A 22,646-nucleotide genomic window follows, 5' to 3' on the forward strand; every position below is an offset into this window, starting at 1 on the left:
GAAATGTGTGATACTGGCTCCTTTGTATGATGCGTACAGTCCTTGAGAATTTCATCCTGATTGATTAACAGGGGTAGAAAATCCGAGAGGGCGTCTATAGAGAAAGAGTTGTTGTGTAAATTCCTGTCTTCATGTATGTTTTGCAAACCGTTTCTGTCCTAGAAATAGCTTTTGTGGTCATAATAGAAGAAGTGGATTTTTGAATATTTATTGATTCTTTGAATATTTAGAATATTTTATTTATTCTTTGAATATTTTATTTATTAATTGAATATTTAGAAAATATTTATAAGTTTCACCATTTCAATCTTAATTCAATCATATATTTCTTCAAATGATCCGATGTTTATGGCAAAAGGGCAAAAAATTATTTGCTCATTTCCTTGAAATAAAACATTACCTTTCTTGTCTCTTCTCTCCTGCTAGGACTGTCTATAAAACAAAAGGCCGAGATTGCCTGCAATGGCCAATTTCAGCAAGACATCCGTGTCTTCTGTGAATTATGGACCACAATGTGCTGCTATGTACAATAATACTCTGTCATCGACTCACAATATTTCCAACAGTGGACCAGAGGAGAATTCCAGTTCTGATTTTATCTTCATGTTATATAGTTGCATCTTCGCGTTATATATTTGCATCATTGGACTTGTGGGGAATGGAATTGTCATCTACCTTCTCGGTTTCCGCATTAAATGGAGCCATTTCACTATTTACATCCTGAACCTGGCTGTTGCTGACTTTGGGAATCTTCTGTTCCTTAATCTGAGTGTTATTTTAATACTGACGAACACAGGAAGCGAACATGGGTTTACAGCTGTTTCATGGTTTGCCTTATTCATGTATACTGCGAGTCAACTTCTATTGACCGCCATCAGCATTGACAGGTGTGCCTCTGTCCTCTTCCCCATCTGGTATCGATGCCGTCGGCCACCACACCTGTCCACCATGGTGTCTGCCCTGTTGTGGGTTCTCTCCTTCCTGTCCTCCGGCAGTGGAATAATTTTGCAGCATTTTGGGGCATACGGGACATTTCATTTTACATTTATTGCAGGTTCTGCTGTTTTCTTCCCTCTGATCATTATCTCCACCATGATTCTGTTGTTCAAAGTGTACTGTATATCGCAGCAGCCTCAGAGAGGAAGAGTTCTAACCATCGTGTTAATTACTCTCCTTTTCTACTTAATCTTTGCTTTCCCCACGAATGCTATTTACACACTCAATTATTTTGCTGATTATAACTACGTCCATCTAGAAATATATGGCGACTTAGGCGCCTGCCTCAACAGCTGTGTCAACCCGGTGATCTATTTCCTGGTTGGGAGGAAGGAGATGGGTCAACAAAGGCAGAGCCTGAAGGTTCTACTCCAAAGGGCTTTCCAGGAGGAGGAAGAGCAGACAGAGCAACAGGAACAGGGCAACACAACCCAGACATCAATCTGATACCACCATCATATCAAAATGCATCTTGCTTTGCTGAAAAAATTGCAATTGTCACCCTCTGACCTTGTCCCTCCCACATGCCATAAATCTCAGAGCTCCTTTGGTTCACAAGACCTCATCCAGCCAGAGGAAAACTGAGGATTTGTCTTGTACAAAGTCAGTACACCGTGATCCGGAGGATGCACAATCTATTGCATCTCCAGAGATGATGGTTTCATATCCATGCTTTTTCATGTGCATTCTTATTTCATGTATCCGATTCAGTTTTGAAGTTTGCTTTTGTAGTGCATTGAGCATAAACGCTTCCCAATAAACGGCTTAATTTGTATCAGTAACATTTTGGATTCTGTGCCTTCCTAGTGACAAGCAGGTACCCACCAGAGTAGAAGTCACCCACAGGAAAAGAGACCTCCTCCTTAACATGACCAAATCAATAAGGATGATGTGCAATGAATTGCATCTCCTGCCCACACCCAAATTCACGTGAAATCAGTGTCCCAGGAATCCATGTCCCATGAAAATACTCATTCAAGAATTGATCCTGCAACTCTTTAAGATCCCTCTCACACAGTCCATAGGAAGCAAACGTTATTCTTAGAACTATAAATTGGCTAATCTATGCTGCGCTAAAAAGTGCAGAGATGGAATGGCTCAGTGGTAGAGCATCTGCTTGGCACGCACAAGCTATGAGGCTCACCTCCAGGCATCACTAGGCAACAGGTGATGGGAATCAGGTAGGAGGTGATGGGAAAGATCTCAGCCCTGGATACCATCACCACCATGCAGAAGCATGAGGCCCACTGCCAGTCTGAGTAGGCAAAATTAACTTTGAAGGACCGATCATTTGATTCAATATAAGGCAGCTTCATATACGTATCCATGTGTCCTGCACAATACAGACCTGCCTAATCACCTAATCAAATTCTTAATCAACAGGATGACTTCACCTTCTACCCTTCTACACGGCTGGAAGCAACTGAATTATCCAAAGTTTCAGATTTCTTAAACTGGCTACAAAGACATCTGACCAGATTGGTGTAGAGCAGGGGTGGCCAACGGTAGCTCTCCAGATGTTTTCGCCTACAACTCACATTAGCCCCAGCCATTGGCCATGCTGGCTGGGGCTGATGGGAGTTGCAGGCAAAAAACATCTGAAGAGCTACCGTTGGCCACCCCTGGTGTAGAGGTTAAGAGTGGCAGACTCTAATCTGGAGAACAGGTTTGATTCCCCACTCCTCCACGTGAAGCCTGCTGGTAACCTTGGGACAGTCACAGTCCTCTCAGAGCTCTCTCATCCCCATCTACCTCACAGGGTGTCTGTTGTGAGAAGTGGAAGCGAAGGAGATTGCAAGCTGCTCTGAGACTCTAAGTGAAGAGCAGGTTATGAATCCAACTTCTCCTCCTCTTCCTTCTCCTCCTTCTCCTCCTCTTCCTCCTCCCCCCCCCCTCTAAATGAATGAGTTCTATGCTGTAGCAAGGACTATTCATACTTTTCAGATGTGTAGGGTTTCCTAATTATTACCTACCAATTATAATAAGCAGGACTATTTATCTCACTGCAGTTCCCATGAGCCTTTGGGGATCGCGGCCAGTAGAAGCGAGAGCATCGTGGATGCTGTGATATCACTCACCCAGAAGGAATATTGAAAGGCAACCTGTGGCTACCAACATGTGAGCATTCCCACCTCCCCCATTGTCTCACAACAACAACCCTAGGCTGGCATTATGGGATGGACCCAAAGTCACCCAGTGAGCTCCCCTGGGATAATTGATTTCTCTATTGTTTATTTATTTACATTCTTTATCATCTACCTTTCTCACTGGCATTCAAGGCAGAATACAAAGAGTGAATCAATACAATCAAAAGGACGGGGCATTTGGCAAGCCATGGCCTAAGATTTGGGTGTAGAACGAACCTGAAATCTAAAATAGAGGACTGAAGAAAAGCCTGAGTGCTAACTTGTCACTTCAAATGATCCGCAGTTGCTTAACTGATGGAGAGCCAGTTTGGTGTAGGGGTTAAGTGTGCGGACTCTTATCTGGGAGAACTGGGTTTGATTCCCCGCTCCTCCACTTGCACCTGCTAGCATGGCCTTGTTCAAATGAATGTCCCAAGGGGAAAATAAGAAATATCTTCCCAACAGTAAGAAAAAGCTCAGAGAATTACCCGGGGCTCTCGGTGTGCCTTCTGCAACTCTTCATTATGCACCAAAAACAGGGATGGGAGGGAGGATATTAGATAGTTGGCTGGAGAGTGCAGGAAGTGGGGGTCCTTCGGATACCCTGACTCAAAGCAGTCTTGAAGGTGAGAAGCAGCACTGTGAATTGTACCCAGAAAGAAATGGACGATGGGCAACCAACCCTTAGAATTGTAGAATCAGGGGCCATACAGACCATCTAGTAGGGAAGGTTGACTCTCCAGATGTTTTTTTGCCTACATCTCCCATCAGCCCCAGCCATTGGCCATGCTGGCTGGGGCTGATGGGAGTTGTAGGCAAAAAAACATCTGGAGAGCCAACGTTCCCTACCCCTTAGTCCAACCCCCTGCTCCATGCAGGATCCGCCTAAAGCATCTCCAAGAAATAAACATCCAGCTGCATTTTGAAGACTGCCAATGAACGGGAGCTCACCACCTTCCTAGGCAGCTGTTCCTCCTCTGAACTACTCTGACTGTAATTCCCCACCCCACCCCACGCCTAATATCCAGCCGGTACCTTTCTGCTTGTAATTTGAGCCCATTGCTTCTGGTCCTATCCTCAGCTGCCAAGTGGGAACAGCTCCTTGCCCTCCTCTAAATGACAGCCCTTCAAATACCTAAGGAGAGCAATCATGACCTCAGTGAAGTACAATGCCACAGAGTCCACCTTCCAAAGCATCCCTTTATTCCTGAGGAGCTGATCTTTCACCAGAGTGCTATGGTCCCTGTATCCACCCCTAACTCTATGTCATCCCCAGGAAAACAGTGTCGGGGAGTGGGACATCACATTGCTGAGGACTTCTTTTCAGAAAAATAATAACTCCGAAGAACGCAATATGGTCTTGTCACAGACTACAGCGGGGTCCAGCACACAAATAGGTCCTAAATTCTCTCACTTATGTCATTAGCACTTCTGTCTCTTTAGTACCTTTGTGGGTTCAGTGGTCCAGCAGATATGAATTCCTCTGAGGAAGGTCTCTCCAGGCCCGGCACATGAGGTTCTTGTGCCTCAGGCAGAACCCCAGCATGCCCACCCCAACCTTGGGAGCAAACTATTTGTGCATGCGTGGCGCTATGACATCACTTATAAGTGACCTCATTGCACTGGACACAGTGCCTTCTCCTGCCCAGCGTGCTCCGAGTTCAGAGTGCGCTGGGCAGGGGAATTCACATTCTTCCTGGGCCCAGAAAGAACACTGGGCTCCTACTCTCGTCCAGCGTGCTCTGAGTTTGGACTACGCTGGGTGGGAGAAGCTGTGTTCTTTCTCAGCATTGAGGGATCGGGGGAGCTTCTCCAACCCCTCAGAGTCAAGAAAGGCTCAGGGACGGAGTGAGCAGGGACGAGGAGGGGGTGCTCACCCCGCCCAAGCTCCTGCCGAGAGCTGGTGCCCCAGGCAGACGCCTAGTTCACCAATTCCCACGTGCCGGCCCTGGGTCTCTCTATGCCTCCAGAACTCCTATGGGCTTTCAACCTTCTCCTCCTCTTTCAACAGCAGATTCATGTAAAAGGCATTACTGTTGTTTCATCGGCTTGTGATCAGCATACGACTCAACGCAACCACTTTATGCATCATGAGAAGAAGCCTGCTGATCATATAACATTGATAGCGAGTGCAACATGGCGTGTTCTTTGCTTTTCTTTTGGTGTTGCAAACTGCTGTGAGCTTTTGAGGAAGAAGAAGGAAAAAAAAAAAAACAGCACAAAAGGGACTGAATAAATACAGTAGATAAACTCTGCTAGGAGCTCTCAGAATCCTGCAAGTTATTCCGAATTCTTCTACTCAGCAGTCAGTTTGTTGAGAACTATAAAAGTATCATGTTTCCCACTAATTTTTCAGGAAGGAGATGCAAACAAACAATTCTATTTGTACCAGTTCCGTGGATGGAGACAGATAAGGAAAAGAGTTATAACGATATAATATTCTCACATGCACATTTATCTATCCGGGTATTACTTCTAAGATGTTTCCCCTGATATTAATGTCACATAGTGGGGAATCAGGAACTCACAGTCTGCTGATCATCATCTTCTGCAAAACATACAGAAAGAGACCCATCTTGTTGCTTGTTCATTCCCATCTCTGTCTCTCTGTCCTGAAGTTCTTGGAGAACTTCCTTCAAGAACACAATTGCAGCTTTGGAGCCTCTTGAACAGCTGACACTGGATCCACTGCAGATAAGGTAAGGTGAAGATATCCCCGTGACCACTCTTTTGTTTGACTTAAGAAAAAATGGCACCAGCTACATGGCTTTTTAACTTATGAAAAGAGATTAATTAATTGGGAAATCAATTAACATCATGAAGAAGGGAGGGGAAATCCAGGTGAGTAGCTGAGTTGGTCATAAAGATGCTATTGCATTACAGAGAGCCAGTCTGATGTAATAGTTAAGAGGGTCAGCACAACGACCCGAGTCAGCAGGGCCCACAAACAGGTAGTTGTCCAAATAATGAACGACGTCCTGTAAACTCACTTTCTCGTGCACAGCCCATTCCAAAAAGGTGCTGAAACACTCGAAAGCGGCACATGATACAGAGCAACCCATAGGCAATGCCCTGTCCATGTAAAATTGCCCTGCAAACGAAAAACCCAGCAGCTCAAAATCATCCAGGTGGACAGGGAGAAGGCGAAATGCCGACTTGATATCGCATTTCGCCAACTCAGCCCCCTGACCACAGCATCGCACGATGCACACGGCCTGATCAAATGAGGTGTACCTAACGGAACATAGCTCCTCGGGTATGCCATCATTGACAGAAGAACCCCTGGGGTAAGAAAGATGGTGAATCAAACGAAATTCACCAGGTGCTTTCTTTGGCATGACTCCCAACGGGGAAACCCTAAGATTCAACACAGGAGGACTGGCGAAAGGGCCCAAAATCCTGCCCTACGCCAGCTCCTTAGCAATTTTTGCTTCCACTATATGCTTTAAACCCACAACTGACTTAAGGTTCCTGGACCAAGTTGGTACTCGAGAACCTTGAAAAGGAATTCTAAAACCCAACGTAAAACCGTTCAACAAATAACAACTGTCCTCCCTACGTGGGTACCTACGAAGCCACTTCTCAAGAGGCCCCACCTTTATCGGGCTGGGACCACTTTCCAGTTTGAGAAGGACCCCCGCCTGATCTTTTCTGGCCCTTATGTGGTCGAACTCTAGGGCAGTTGTTGAAGGAATGTGGGCCAGCACACAGGGGGCATTCGTGCTTAAAGTGGCAGTCTTTACGACTGCACGCCCCCTGGGACCCATACTCCCAGCAAAGCAAGCAGGATTGAACCACCTGCCCTGCAACCCTGCGGGAGGAGGAGGATGCACCAGAAGGCGAAGAGGAAGCCCTAGTCACTAGGTGACCACTGTCAGATTGGTCCCCCAAATTGGGCCGAGCAGGTGACATCACCTGCAGCCACAACTGTTGGTGAATCCGATCCCAAGGGAGTGAAGGGTACAAAGCGGCCCTCATCCTGAACTCCTGGTCATATTGGATCCAGGCCGGGCCGCTGAACATCGTATACCCCTTGTATATGATGTCCATATATTGAATCAACGCGGCGGCCCGCCAGGGCTGCGCACGTGCTATCACTCCCGCATATATGAAAAACCCCGGGAGCCAATTGGCCCAGGTCCGATCAACCTTCCTCTTCCTGAGCTTCTCCTTCTCTTTATCGTCCAGCTCCTCCTTGTCCTTCTTCTCCAATTCCCTAAATAAAAGGGAGAATACGTCCACATATTCCCCTTTTAAGATTTTCTCTCTCGTGGCAGGCAGCAGGTGATCACCCAGCGGCAAAGCCACCTCCCTAAAAGGCATAGCACTAAAGGGGACCGCCCCATATGGAGATGGGAAACCCCAACCTCTAGGCCAAGTCGCTGCGGATCCCTGCTGACCCACCCCGGGCCAATTACCAAATGGACCAAACTGACTCTGTGGCTACATCCAGTTGCTCTGCTGCTCTAAGCCTGGAGTAGAAGGAGCCCCAGCACCGCCCAACGGAGCACCCGCCCCACCAGGACCAGCAGACCCCCAAGCCCCCCAAGGCCACACAGGCCCAGGATGAGGCAAAGAGCCGTCCCCAGACTTACCAGCCGATAAAGCAGGCACCAAAGCTGATCCAGTACCACCTGCACCGGACGACGTGCCCGCACCAACATCAGAGCCAGCAGGCCCCACAGCTCCTCCAGCAGCAACTGCAGCAGATCTGCCCTCCAAAAGAGATAAGCGGGTCAATATATCTGCCTGCAAAGCACGCTTGGACAACCGACCCTTCTTGGGCAACTGAGAAGGTGGAAACCCCGATGCCTGCTCAAGTGCCCGCAGCCTCTGAAAAATGGCTGCATTAACTTCATCGTCCCCTTCATCGTCCGAAGACGAAGGGGGGGGGGGCTTAGAAGGAGGCTTAGGAGCCTTAGGGGCAGGCTGTTTCCCTTTTGATTTTCCACTGCCTTTGCGACCCGACATGTTCGCTAAAGAGCACAGCAAACAGCAGACTTTCTTTAACTAGCTTAGCCAAGCCTAAGGCCAGCAAAAGAATAAAAAGGGGGAAAACAGCCCTCAAAATGGCCACCACCCCAGTGAACTCTAAAATGGCCGTCACCTAAACACCTCGTAAAATGGCTGCCCGAAGAGCAAGGGTGTGATGAAGAAGAAGCAAGGCCAAAATGGCCCCCAAGCACCAGGGAGACGTACAGCACCTCAAAATGGCCGCCCCAAGCACACGGCTTAAGGGAGAAGAAGCAAGGCTAAAAATGGCTGCCCAGCCTCAGGGAGAAGTACTCTTACCAGCACCCCTGAACTTCAGCCTCTCAAAACAGCTGCCCAGCCCCGCTGTTCCCCACAGTCTTGGTCAAATGGCCACCCCGTCCCCTGACAGCACCACAGTCCTGAATAAGACACCTAAAAAAAGTCTGCTGTGAAAACGTTGAGAAAGCAACGTCACCCCAGAGTCAAAAACGACTGGTGCTTGCACAGGGGACCTTTCCTTTCCTCCCCTCCAAGTGCTAACCAGGGCTGACCCTGCCTAGCTTCCAAAACTGGGCTAGTCTGTTAGCCAGTGTGAAAAGAGGGGGGGGGGATCCCAATGGACTGCTCTTTACCCCCAAAAGGCGATGTTCCTATAGTCAAAAACGACTGGTGCTTGCACAGGGGACCTTTCCTTTCCTCCCCTCCAAGTGCTAACCAGGGCTGACCCTGCCTAGCTTCCAAAACTGGGCTACTCTGTTAGCCAGTGTGAAAAGAGGGGGGGGGGATCCCAATGGACTGCTCTTTACCCCCAAAAGGTGATGTTCCTATAGCCCCTGTGCAAAACCAACCCAGAAGAACACCCAGCAACAGCCCACAAGACAAACTTTCTCCAGGGCACACAGCAAGCCCTGGTAATCAAACTGTTTAAAGGAAGAATGCTCCCTCGACGCGCTCAGCTCTGCTCAGTCGATCCACCCGATGCTCCACAAACGGCCCAGACAGCCCCGACGCGTCAGGAGCTCACATACAAGCTCCAAGCCTTCCAAAAACGCCGGGAAGACTGCCGCGGCGTCGAATGGGGCATCAGCAACAGCACTAGAAGCGTGCCGAAGATTCCGCTCTCCCTCCAGGGGGGGCAAAACTTCCCCCTCAGCCACGCTGCGATGCAGTGGGCTTCAGGAGGCTTCATTCCCACCGAAGCGGCTCAGGGCGGCTTACAACATACAAAATCTAACATAAAGTTTGGTTTTAAAATACATCAATTTTCAACAATTTAAAACAGTAAAATAGTAAAACATATGGAACAAACGATCGGCCAAAGTGCTACACTACAACCTTCCATAAAGTTTCCAATGTCAGTTAGTTATAGGCCAGCCGGAAGAGGGCTGTCTTACAGGCCCTGCGGAACTGCCCAAGGTCCCGCAGGGCCCTCACCTCTTCCGGCAGCTGGTTCCACCAGCAAGGAGCCATTACCGAAAAGGTAAAAGCACTCTGACCTCAACCCCTCCTTCTACCCTGGGGGATGGGCCTATATCAGGGGTGGCCAACGGTAGCTCTTCAGATGTTTTTTGCCTACAACTCCCATCAGCCCCAGCCAGCATGGCCAAGGGCTGGGACTGATGGGAGTCGTAGGCAAAAAAGCATCTGGAGAGCTACCATTGGCCACCCCTGGCCTATAGGAGTGCCTGCCTGCCTGGGGCCACCATTCCCCTACCCCTAACCTGGCCCTAGGCGGTCACTGCAACCTTTTTCCTACTCTTGTTGCCTTGTGTGTTGGCTGCTGGCTGGCCCCTGGCTGGCTTGGTGTCTCTGGGCATCATGGCATGCTAGGAAACAGTCTCACATTGGGCTACTGAGGTTCCCTCCCCAACACTTCCCTTGGCACAGTCTGGAGGCCGCTGTCTCCTCAGAGGCATGTGAAGGACGACACCAGGTAAGACCCTGGATGCATATTTATTTGGTAATTTTTTCTATTGAGTTGCCCCCTGTTGTTAACATCACATACTGAGAACTCAGCAACTCAGAGTACAAAAATAACCACACCCCAGATGGTAATCATCTTCTGCAGAAAATAAAGGGAAATAAGAAGCCCACACAGCTGGTTCCTTGTTCATTGCCCATCTCAGTGCCCTGAAGGTCTACTTTCAAAGCTTCCTTGAAGGACACCTTTAAGGCTTTGGAGTCATCTTGAACAGTTGACGTTGGGGTCATTCCAGAAGAGGTAAGTATGAGATATCCTTATGGCCACTTTTTTGCCTGTCTTTAGAATCATTGGCATTAACTACATAGCTTTTTAACTTATAAAGCAGAGATGTGATCTATTGGAAATCAATTAACGCCATGAGGAGTCAAGAGAAGGGAAAGCTGCCATGGAAGTGGAGTGGCTAACAAGACAACAGATGGGGGGAGGGTGCAGGGGTAGACAACAGAGTTGTGGGGAGTGGAGGCAGGGGATCAAGGATGGGATGGATAGGCATTATGGAGAACTAGCATGATGTAACGGTTGAACGTGTCAGATTGTGACCTGGATATGGGTTTTATATCCCACCTTCTTCTCCACATGAGGCCTGGCTGGGTGGCCTTGGGCCACTCACAGTTATCTCAGAACTCTTTCAGCCTTACCTGCCTAACAAGTTGTTGGTTGTGGGTAGAGGAAGGAATGGTGATTGTAAGCTGCTTTGAGATAAGGTGCAACAAAGTGGAATATGGAAATTTTGTCTTCTTCTATGGCTACGCCTGTAGCTGCCACAACTCCCTTTGGGTGAAGAAGTACTTACTTTTATCAGTTCTAACCTGACTGCTCAGCAATTTCATCGAATGTCCACGAGTTCTTGTATTGTGAGAAAGGGAGAAAAGTACTTCTTTCTCTACCTTCTCTGTCCCATGCATAATCTTGTAAACCTCTTGTAAACCTTCACTACTGAGTGTGTCCTCAACTGGGAATTGCTTTAGAGATACACAGTAGACTCATAGTTTTATTTGCTCATGCTTCTGGACTGCCTGTTTATTTGTTTACACAGTCGGTATGATTTTTGCATACATTCTTCTGATGGTTTTGTATCCATGCTTTTTCATTTGTATTCTTAATTCACATATCTGATTCAGTTTTGCAGTTTGCTTTTGTAGTGTATGGAGCATATATAAACTGCTTAATGCCTGTCAGTAGGAAGACACAGAGTCCAAAATGTTTCCGATATGCATTAAGCAGTTTATATATGCTTCCCTGTTGTGAGGAGAGGAAGGGAAGGAGATTGTACGCCACTCTGAGATTCCAAGTGAAGGGTGGGGTATAAATCCAACTCCTACTACTACTACGGCCTTTTTTCTTTGTTTCTTTTTGAAGGAATACACAGTTCCCACTGACTTGGCATCAGGGAGTGTGTCCTGATATGCAGATGAGTTCCAGCTGGGCTTTTTCTATGAAAAAAGCCCTGTGTGAAACACTAGTGATGTCAGGGGGTGTGGCCTAGGTGGGGTAGATTGTAAGCCACTCTGAGACTCCAAGTGAAGGGTGGGGTATAAATCCAACTCCTATTCTTACTCATAGCTCTTTTTTTTTTGAGCAGGAACGCACAGGAACGCAGTCCTAGCTGGCTTGGCATCAGGGGTGTGGGCTAATATGCAAATGAGTCCCTGCTGGGATTTTTCTAGAAAAAAAAGCCTTGCTCCTACTCCTCGCCCTCTTCCTCCTCCATATTAATGAGTTCTATGCAAATCTTTCAAATGTGTAGTTTCCCCTAACTATTGCATACCAGTATGATAAACAGAATTATTCATCTCAACTCCTGGAAGACTCTGGGAAGCGGAGCCTGTAGTAGGAGGACATCATGGATCCTGTGAAAGTGGTCACATGCCTCACAAAACACCTTCCACTAGGGCTGTCAATCCCCAGTTGGGGGCAGGGGACCCCCTGTTTTGAAGCCCTCCTCCCACTTCAGGGTCATTAGAAAGTAGAGGGAGGGGGAAAATATCTGCTGGACACTCCATTATTCCCTACGGAGACCTATTCCCATAGGGTATAATGGAGAATTGATCTCCAGATATCAGAATCATAGAGTTGGAAGGTGCCTCTAGGTTCATCTAGTCCAACCCCCTGCAGAAGAAGATATAGAAGATATTGGATTTATATCCCGCCCTCCACTCCGAAGAGTCTCAGAGCGGCTCACAATCTCCTTTACCTTCCCCCCCCCCCCAACAACAGACACCCTGTGAGGTAGATGAAGATACTGGATTTATATCCCGCCTTCCACTCCGAAGAGTCTCAGAGCGGCTCACAATCTCCTTTACCTCCCCCCCCCCAACAACAGACACCCTGTGAGGTAGATGAAGATACTGGATTTATATCCCGCCCTCCACTCCGAAGAGTCTCAGAGCGGCTCACAATCTCCTTTACCTCCTCCCCCACAACAGACACCCTGTGAGGTAGATGAAGATATTGGATTTATATCCCGCCCTCCACTCCGAAGAGTCTCAGAGTGGCTCACAATCTCCTTTACCTTCCCCCCTCCACAACAGACACCCTGTGAGGTAGATGAAGATACTGGATTTATATCCCGCCCTCCACTCCGAAGAGTCTCAGAGCGGCTCACAATCTCCTTTACCTCCTCCCCCACAACAGACACCCAGTGAGGTTGGTGGGGCTGAGAGAACTCTCACAGCAGCTGCCCTTTCAAGGACAACCTCTGCCAGAGCTATGGCTGACCCAAGGCCATCCCAGCAGGTGCAAGTGGAGGAGTGGGGAATCAAACCCGGTTCTCCCAGATAAGAGTCCACACACTTCACCACTACACCAAACTGGCTCTCCTGCACAATGCAGGAAACTCACAAACACCTACCCCGAAATTCACAGGATCTGGAGCTCTGGGAGGGCTACTCTTTGTGGTAGAGGCCCTAAATTTGCAGCACAGCATCTGGTGCCTCCCCCCAAATACTCTCCAAGTTTTTTTAAAAAAAGATTGTACCAGGGAGTCCAATTCTGTGAGCCCCAGAAGAGAGGGCATTTAAAAGGAGCGTAGTCCCTTTGAATGTGATGGCCAGAACTCCCTTGGGAGTTCAATGATGCTTGTCACAATCTTGGTTCTGGCTCCACTCCCAATGTCTCCAGGCTCCGCCCCCAAAGTCCCCAGATATTCCTTGAATTGGACTCGGCAACCCTAATTCCCACAATCTCTATTATGATAAGTTTAAGGAAGTCCCCAGAGTGCTGCAGAGGCTGCCATGTCACTTCCACCAAGCTGGCAATGGGCAGGGAAGGACATCGAGTCAAACCGGAAGCCTGTAGATAGATGAGGAAGAATGAAGGTTTAGGGTTTATTTATTTGATGTATATCCTGCCCTCCCCGCCAGAGCAGGCTTAGGGCACCTCACAACAATAAATGGAAACCATCAATCGGGGAGGGACGGTGGTTCAGTGGTAGAGCATCTGCTTGGGAAGCAGAAGGTCCCAGGTTCAATCCCTGGCATCTCCAAAAAAGGGTCCAGGCAAATAGGTGTGAAAAACCTCAGCTTGAGACCCTGGAGAGCTGCTGCCAGTCTGAGAAGACAATACTGACTTTGATGGACCAAGGGTCTGATTCAGTATAAGGCAGCTTCATATGTTCATGTGTTCAATTTAAAAATTGCATAACATTAATATGACAATTTAAAATCCAATCATTAAAACAATCTGGTGCTGATATCACATGTTGTTCTTCTGCTTCCGATGGCTTCAGTATTCTTACATTTTCTCCCACAACGACAGTAACTTCAGATCAATTAAAGGCTAACTGGAAGAGTGTGGTTTTACAGGCCTTGCGGAACTGTTGCCAGCTCCGTGCTGGAAAATTCCTGGAGACATGATACAGTCTGGAGGCCATGCTCCCCTGTAGACTACAGACTGCAAACTTATACCCCGCCCTTCTCTCTCTGAATCAGAGACTCAGAGCAGCTTACAATCTCCCTTATCTTCTTCCCCCACAACAGGCGCCTGCGAGGTAGGTGGGGCTGAGAGAGCTCTCACAGCATCTGCCTTTTCAAGGACAACTCCTGTGAGAGCTATGGCTGACCCAAGGCCATTTAGCAGGTGCAGATGAAGGAGTGGGGAATCAAACCCGGTTCTCCCAGATAAGAGTCAGCATGCTTAACCACTATACCAAACTGTCCCTCAGAGGTATGTGGGAGTAAAAGGGCTGACCCTGGATAAATTCTTATTTGGCAATATTTTTTCTATAGAATTGGCCTCTGATGTAAACATCAGATAGTGAGAAATCAGGAACTTGGAGTAGAAAGATAACCACACCATTCATGGTTATTGTTTTCTGCAGAAAACTAAGGGAAATACGAAGCCCAAACACCTTGCTCCTTGTTCATTACCCGTCTCCATCTCTGTGCCCTCAAGTTCTACTTCTAAAGCTTCCTTGAAGGACACCTTGAGAGCTTTGGAGTCTTCTTGATCTTTGACGTTGGACTGTTGCAGAAGAGGCAAGTTTGAGATATTCCCATGATCACTCTTTTATTTGCCTTAAGAGAACATTGGCGTTAACTACACAACTTTCTAACATATGATACAGAGATCTGATCTATTGGAATATCTATTAATATCATGAGGAGTCAAGGAGAGGGGAAGCTGCTATGGAAGTAGGCTGGCTGACAAGAGACCAGATGGGGGAGTGGACAAGACAACGGAGTTGTGGGGAGAAGAAACGGGGGGGGGGGGCAGGGATGGTTGGACAAGCATTATGGAGAGCCAGCATGATTTAGTTGTTAAAAGTGTTGAGTTGTACCCTAGAGAAATGGGTTTGATACCCCATTCCTCCTCCTTGTGAAGCATGCTGGGTGACCATGATGGTGAGAGGTCTGGAGACCAAGTCCTATGAGGAAAGGTTGAAGGATCTGGGGATGTTTAGCCTGGAGAGGAGGTGGCTGAGAGGTGATATGATCACCATCTTCATGTACTTGAAGGGCTGTCATATAGAGGATGGTGTGGAATTGTTTTTTGGGGCCCCAGAAGGTAGGATCAGAATCAATGTGTTGGAATTAAATCAAAAGTTTCCGGCTCAACATTAGGAAGAACTTCCTGACCATTAGAGCAATTCCTCAGTGGAACAGGCTTCCTCGGGAGGTGGTGGGCTCTCCTTCCTTGGAGATTTTTAAACAGAGGCTAGATGGTCATCTGACAGCAATGAAAATCCTGTGAATTTAGGGGGAGGTATTGTAAGTTTTCTGCATTGTGCAGGGGGTTGGACTAGATGGCCCTGGAGGTCCCTTCCAGCTATATGATTCTATGACCTTGGGCCAGTCAGAGTTCTCTCAGAACTCTCTCAGCCTCTCCTGTCTCACAAGTTGCTTATTGTGGGGAGAGGAAAGAAAGGTGAATGTAAGCTGCTTTGAGTCTCCTTAAGGAGACTGAGGAAAGAAAGGAAGGTAGAGGGGGAGGAGAAGTTGCTGGCTGATGTTGAGAGTAAAGGGAGGAGGGAAAAATGGGAAAAAATGGGAGATGGAAGTGTCATAGGAGACAGATATCATGATTCTGGTGTCAGAAGCCAGAAGACAGTGAGTGAATTTCCCTGTGAGTTTCTCAAATGTCTTTTCTAGATCTCTTCAGTTTCTTGACTGATTAGGAAAAGGCTATTCCTGAGTGCTCAAGTGGTGACTTTGTACATGTTGTCAAAGAGTTCTGAAAAAAAAGATGTTGAAGAATATATTGGATTTATATCCCAACCTATACTCTGAATCTCAGAGACTCAGAGCGGTCACAATCTCCTTTACCTTCCCCTGCCCCCACAATAGAAACCTTGTGAGGTAGGTGGGGCTGAAAGTGCTCTTACAGCAGCTGCCCATTCAAGGACACCTCCTACAAGAGCTATGGCTGACCCAAGGCCATTCCAGCATCTACAAGTGAAGGAATGGGGAATCAAACCCTCTTCTCCCAGATAAGAGTGCGCACACTTAACCACTACACCAAACTGGCTCTCCAAAAGTGGAGTTTTCATGAGTCAGAAGACAAAAAAAGTTTTCTACTCTTTGTCTACAGTTTTTCAGGAATGATCCTTTGGGTGAGGGCTACAATCCCAGAGAATTCTATATCAACTGGATGTGGTGAGTTAATTCTGGGAAATTATTGTGCCTTTTGAATACAAACACTTTCTCTTATTTTGTTGAAATGCGTGATACTGGCTCCTTTGTATGATGCGTACAGTCTTTGAGAATTTCGTCCTGATTGATTAACAGGGGTAGAAAATCTGAGAGGGCGCTTATAGAGAATGAGTTGTTGTGTAAATTCCTGTCTTCATGTATGTTTTTGTAAACCGTTTCTGTCCTAGAAATAGCTTTTGTGGTCATAATAGAAGTGGATTTTTGAATATTTATTGATTCTTCGAATATTTAGAATATTTTATTTATTAATTGAATATTTAGAAAATATTTATAAGGTTCGCCATTTCAATCTTAATTCAATCATATCTTCTTTCAAATGATCCGATGTTTATGGCAAGAGACAAAAGGGCAAAAAATTAAGCTGCATAGTTATTTGCTCATCTCCTTGAAATAAAACATTACCTTTCTTGTCTCTTCTCTCCTGCTAGGACTGTCTATAAAACAAAAAGCCTAGATTGCCTGCAATGGCCAATTTCAGCAAGACATCCGTGTCTTCTGTGAATTATGGACCACAATGTGATGCTACGTACAATAATACTCTGTCATCGAGTCACAATATTTCCAACAGTGGACCAGATGAGAATTCCAGTTCTGATTTTATCTTCATGTTATATAGTTGCATCTTCATGTTATATATTTGCATCATTGGACTTGTGGGGAATGGGATTGTCATCTGCCTTCTCGGTTTCCGCATTAAAAGGAGCCCTTTCACTATTTACATCCTGAACCTGGCTGTTGCTGACTTTGGGGTCCTTCTGATCCTTAATCTGAGTGTTATTTTAATACTGACCAACACAGGAAGCGAACATGGGTTTACAGCTGTTTCATGGTTTGTCTTATTCATGTATACTGCGAGTCAACTTCTATTGACCGCCATCAGCATTGACAGGTGTGCCTCTGTCCTCTTCCCCATCTGGTATCGACGCCATCGACCACCACACGTGTCCACCAAGGTGTGTGGCCTCTTGTGGGTTCTCTCCTTCCTGACCCCCAGCAGTGGAAAAATGTTCAACCATTTTGGGGCATACTGGACATTTTATTCTACATTTATTGCAGGTTCTGCTGTTTTCTTCCCTCTGATCATTATCTCCGCCATGATTCTGTTGTTCAAAGTGTACTGTATGTCACAGCAGCCTCAGAGAGGAAGAGTTCTAACCATTGTGTTGATTACTCTCCTTTTCTACTTAATTTTTGCTTTCCCCACCAATGCTATTTACACACTCAATTACTTTGCTGACGGTAAACACGTCCATCTAGAAATATATGGCGACTTATGCGCCTGCCTCAACAGCTGTGTCAACCCGTTGATCTATTTCCTGGTTGGGAGGAAGGAGATGGGTCAACAAAGGCAGAGCCTGAAGGTTCTACTCCAAAGGGCTTTCCAGGAGGAGGAAGAGCAGACAGAGCAACAGGAACAGGGCAACACAACCCAGACATCAGTCTGATACCACCATCATAGCAAAATGCATCTTGCTTTGCCCAAAAAGTTGTAATTGTCACCCTCTGACCTTGTCCCTCCCACATGCCATGAATCTCAGAGCTCCTTTGGTTCACAAGACCTCGTCCAGCCAGAGGAAAAGTGAGGATTTGTCTTGTACAAAGTCAGTACACCGCGATCAGGAGGATGCACAATCCCTTGCATCTCCAGAGATGATGGTTTCGTATCCATGCTTTTTCATGTGCATTCTTATTTCATGTATCTGATTCAGTTTTGAAGTTTGCTTTTGTAGTGCATTGAGCATAAACGCTTCCCAATAAACTGCTTAATTTGTATCAGTAACATTTTGGAGTCTGTGCCTTCCTAGTGACAAGCAGGTACCCACCAGAGTAGAAGTCACCCACAGGAAAAGTGACCTCCCCCTTAACATGACCAAATCAACAAGGATGATGTGCAATTAATTGCATCTCCTGCCCACACCCAAATTCACGTGAAATCAGTGTCCCAGGAAGCCACGTCCCATGAAAACACTCGATTCAAGGATTGATCCTGCAACTTTTTAAGATCCCTCTCACATAGTCCACAGGAAGCAAACATTATCCTTAGAACTATACACTGGCTAATCTATGCTGTGCTAAAGTATAAAAAGTGCAGAGATGGCATGGCTCAGTGGTAGAGCATCTGCTTGGCACGCACAAGCTATGAGGCTCACCTGCAGGCATCACTAGACAACAGGTGATGGGAATCAGGTAGGAGGTGATGGAAAAGATCTCAGCCCTGGATGCCATCACCACCATGCAGAAGCATGAGGCCACTGCCAGTCTGAGTAGACAAAATTGACTTTGAAGGACCGATCATTTGATTCAATATAAGGCAGCTTCATATATGTATTCATGTGTCCTGCACAATACAGACCTGCCTAATCACCTAACCAAATTCTTAATCAACAGGATGACTTCACCTTATACCCTGTTAGCCCCACGTGGCTGGAAGCAACTGAATTATCCAAAGTTTCAGATTTCTTAAACTGGCTACAAAGACATCTAACCAGATTGGTGTAGAGCAGGGGTGGCCAACGGTAGATCTCCAGATGTTTTTGCCTACAACTCCCATTAGCCCCAGCCATTGGCCATGCTGGCTGGGGCTGAAGGGAGTTGCAGGCAAAACACATCTGAAGAGCTACTGTTGGCCACCCCTGGTGTAGAGGTTAAGAGTGGCAGACTCTAATCTGGAGAACAGGTTTGATTCCCCACTCCTCCATGTGAAGCCTGCTGGTAACCTTGGGGCAGTGACAGTCCTCTCAGAGCTTTCTCATCCCCATCTACCTCACAGGGTGTCTGTTGTGAGAAGTGGAAGCGAAGGAGATTGCAAGCTGCTCTGAGACTCTAAGTGAAGAGCAGGTTATGAATCCAACTTCTCCTCCTCTTCCTTCTCCTCCTCGTCCTCTTCCTCCTCCTCTCCCCCTCTAAATGAATGAGTTCTATGCTGTAGCAAGGACTATTCATACTTTTCAGATGCGTAGGGTTTCCTCATTATTACCTACCAATTATATTAAGCAGGACTATTTATCTCACTGCAGTTCCCATGAGCCTTTGGGGATCGCAGCCAGTAGAAGCGAGAGCATCGTGGATGCTGTGATATCACTCACCCAGAAGGAATAGTGAAAGGCAACCTGTGGCTACCAACATGTGAGCATTCCCACCTCCCCCATTGTCTCACAGCGACAACCCTAGGCTGGCATTGTGGGATGGGCCCAAGGTCACCCAGTGAGCTCCCATGGGACAATTGATTTCTCTATTGTTTGTTTATTTAGATTCTTTATCATCTACCTTTCTCACTGGCATTCAAGGCAGAATACAAAGAGTGAGTCAATACAATCAAAAGGACGAAGCATTCGGCAAGCCATGGCCTAGGATTTGGGTGTAGAACAAACCTGAAATCTAAAATAGAGGACTGAAGAAAAGCCTGAGTGCTAACTTGTCACTTCAAATGATCCACAGTTGCTTAACTGATGGAGAGCCAGTTTGGTGTAGTGGTTAAGTGTGCGGACTCTTATCTGGGAGAACTAGGTTTGATTCCCCACTCCTCCACTTGCACCTGCTAGCATGGCCTTGTTCAAATGAATGTCCCAAGGGGGAAATAAGAAATATCTTCCCAACAGTAAGAAAAAGCTCAGAGAATTACCTGGGGCTCTAGGTGTGCCTTCTGCAACTCCTCATTATGTACCAGATTCTCCTTATGTTTACTGATGTTAGTAAACATATTTCCATTGCTTTTTTGTTTTTGTTTTAACTTTGATCAAATTAGTACAATTCAGCCATGTCTGTACAAATATGGCCTAGTGCTTCAGAAGTAGTGCAATGGTGGCAAGTTTTTGAAATAAACAAACAAAAATGGTGACCACAGTTTTTGGAGTTTCACAAATGTGGCTGCAAGAACCACATTTGGTTCTTGGCCTTGTAGAATAAGCCTGCCTGTTTTTCCATGGGCATTAAGAAGAAGAAGAAGAAGAAGAAGATATTGGATTTATATCCCGCCCTCCACTCCGAAGAGTCTCAGAGTGGCTCACAATCTCCTTTACCTTCCTCCCCCACAACAGACACCCTGTGAGGTGGGTGGGGCTGGAGAGGGCTCTCACAGCAGCTGCCCTTTCAAGGACAACCTCTGCAAGAGCTATGGCTGACCCAAGGCCATTCCAGCAGGTGCAAGTGGAGGAGTGGGGAATCAAACCCGGTTCTCCCAGATAAGAGTCCACACACTTAACCACTACACCAAACTGGCTCTCCATGAACCTATGGAGATCTCACCTTTGTTCCCAGCTGGGACTTAAAGAATATCCCCCCCCTCTGTTCTTTCAACCCTGCAAGGGAGGCTTGTGATAGGCCCACAGCTGCCCAACAAGCTTCCACAGTAGAGGTGGAGATTTGAACCCAAGTCCCCTGTTAGCCTAGTCCAACATGCTGCCCAGCACACAACACTGACTACTGTGCAGACACAGAACCTATGAAGATGAACTTGGATGATGGCCGCTGAAGATATACAAAGCAGACTGGTCTCGTGTCCCATCAGGAGAGATGAGCAACATAAGTGAGCATGGGGATGATGCTGATGTCAAAGACTGCAGCGGGCCCAGTCACCACACCAGCTGGACAGGGGCACCAAAAACAGGGATGGGAGGGAGGATATTAGATAGTTGGCTGGAGAGTGCAGGAAGTGGGGGTCCTTCGGATACCCTGACTCAAAGCAGTCTTGAAGGTGAGAAGCAGCACTGTGAATCGTACCCAGAAAGAAATGGACAATGGGCAACCAACCCTTAGAATTGTAGAATCAGGGGCCATACAGACCATCTAGTAGGGAACGTTGGCCATGCTGGCTGGGGCTGATGGGAGTTGTAGGCAAAAAAACATCTGGAGAGCCAACGTTCCATACCCCTTAGTCCAACCCCCTGCTCCATGCAGGATCCGCCTAAAGCATCTCCAACAAATAAACATCCAGCTGCATTTTGAAGACTGCCAATGAAGAGGAGCTCACCACCTTCCTAGGCAGCTGGTTCCTCCTCTGAACTACTCTGACTGTAATTCCCCACCCCACCCCACACCTAATATCCAGCCAGTACCTTTCTGCTTGTAATTTGAGCCCATTGCTTCTGGTCCTATCCTCAGCTGCCAAGTGGGAACAGCTCCTTGCCCTCCTCTAATTGATAGCCCTTCAAATACTTAAAGAGAGCAATCATGACCTCAGTGGAGTACAATGCCACAGAGTCCACCTTCCAAAGCATCCCTTTATTCCTGAGGAGCTGATCTTTCACCAGAGTGCTATGGTCCCTGTATCCACCCCTAACTCTATGTCATCCCCAGGAAAACAGTGTCGGGGAGTGGGACATCACATTGCTGAGGACTTCTTTTCAGAAAAATAATAATTCCGAAGACAGCAATATGGTCTTGTCACAGACTACAGTGGGGTCCAGCACACAAATAGGTCCTAAATTCTCTCACTTATGTCATTAGCACTTCTGTCTCTTTAGTACCTTTGTGGGTTCAGTGGTCCAGCAGATATGAATTCCTCTGAGGAAAGTCTCTCTAGGTCCAGCACATGAGGTTCTTGTGCCTCAGGCAGAACCCCAACATGCCCACCCCAACCTTGGGAGCAAACTATTTGTGCATGCGTGGCGCTATGACATCACTTATAAGTGACCTCATTGCACTGGACACAGTGCCTTCTCCTGCCCAGCGTGCTCCGAGTTCAGAGTGCGCTGGGCAGGGGAATTCACATTCTTCCTGGGCCCAGAAAGAACACTGGGCTCCTACTCTCGTCCAGCGTGCTCTGAGTTTGGACTACGCTGGGTGGGAGAAGCTGTGCTCTTTCTCAGCATTGAGGGATCGGGGGAGCTTCTCCAACCCCTCAGAGTCGAGAAAGGCTCAGGGACGGAGTGAGCAGGGACGAGGAGGGGGTGCTCACCCCTGCCCATGCCCCTGCCGGGAGCTGGTGCCCCAGGCAGACGCCTAGTTCACCAATTCCCACGTGCTGGCTCTGGGTCTCTCTATGCCTCCAGAACTCCTATGCGCTTTCAACCTTCTCCTCCTCTTTCAACAGCAGGTTCATGTAAAAGGCGTTACTGTTGTTTCATCGGCTTGTGATCAGCATACGACTCAATGCAACCACTTTATGCATCGCGAGAAGAAGCCTGCAGATCATATAACATTGATAGCAAGTGCAACATGGCGTGTTCTTTGCTTTTCTGTTGGTGTTGCAAACCGCTGTGAGCTTTTGAGGAAGAAGAAGAAGAAGGAAAAAAACCAGCACAAAAGGGACTGAATAAATACCATAGATAAACTCTGCTAGGAGCTCTCAGAATCCTGCAAGTTATTCCGAATTCTTCTACTCAGCAGTCAGTGTGTTGAGAACTATAAAAGTCTCATGTATACCACTAATTTTTCAGGAAGGAGATGCAAACCAACAATTCTATTTGTACCAGTTCC

General features: G+C 47.1%; 2 protein-coding genes across 2 annotated transcripts; both read left to right on the top strand.

Moving 5' to 3' along the window:
* Positions 1-462: 462 nt before the first annotated feature.
* On the top strand, positions 463-1,443 carry LOC132574872 (mas-related G-protein coupled receptor member H-like). Its single transcript, XM_060243103.1, has one exon. The coding sequence runs from the start codon at positions 463-465 to the stop codon at positions 1,441-1,443; it is 981 nt and encodes a 326-aa protein (XP_060099086.1).
* A 15,250-nt stretch (positions 1,444-16,693) lies between these two features.
* On the top strand, positions 16,694-17,674 carry LOC132574873 (mas-related G-protein coupled receptor member H-like). The gene has a single exon (XM_060243104.1). The coding sequence runs from the start codon at positions 16,694-16,696 to the stop codon at positions 17,672-17,674; it is 981 nt and encodes a 326-aa protein (XP_060099087.1).
* The last annotated feature ends 4,972 nt before the right edge of the window (positions 17,675-22,646 follow it).

This window comes from Heteronotia binoei, chromosome 7, assembly GCF_032191835.1.
Source record: "Heteronotia binoei isolate CCM8104 ecotype False Entrance Well chromosome 7, APGP_CSIRO_Hbin_v1, whole genome shotgun sequence".
NCBI classification, from domain to species: Eukaryota; Metazoa; Chordata; class Lepidosauria; order Squamata; family Gekkonidae; genus Heteronotia; species Heteronotia binoei.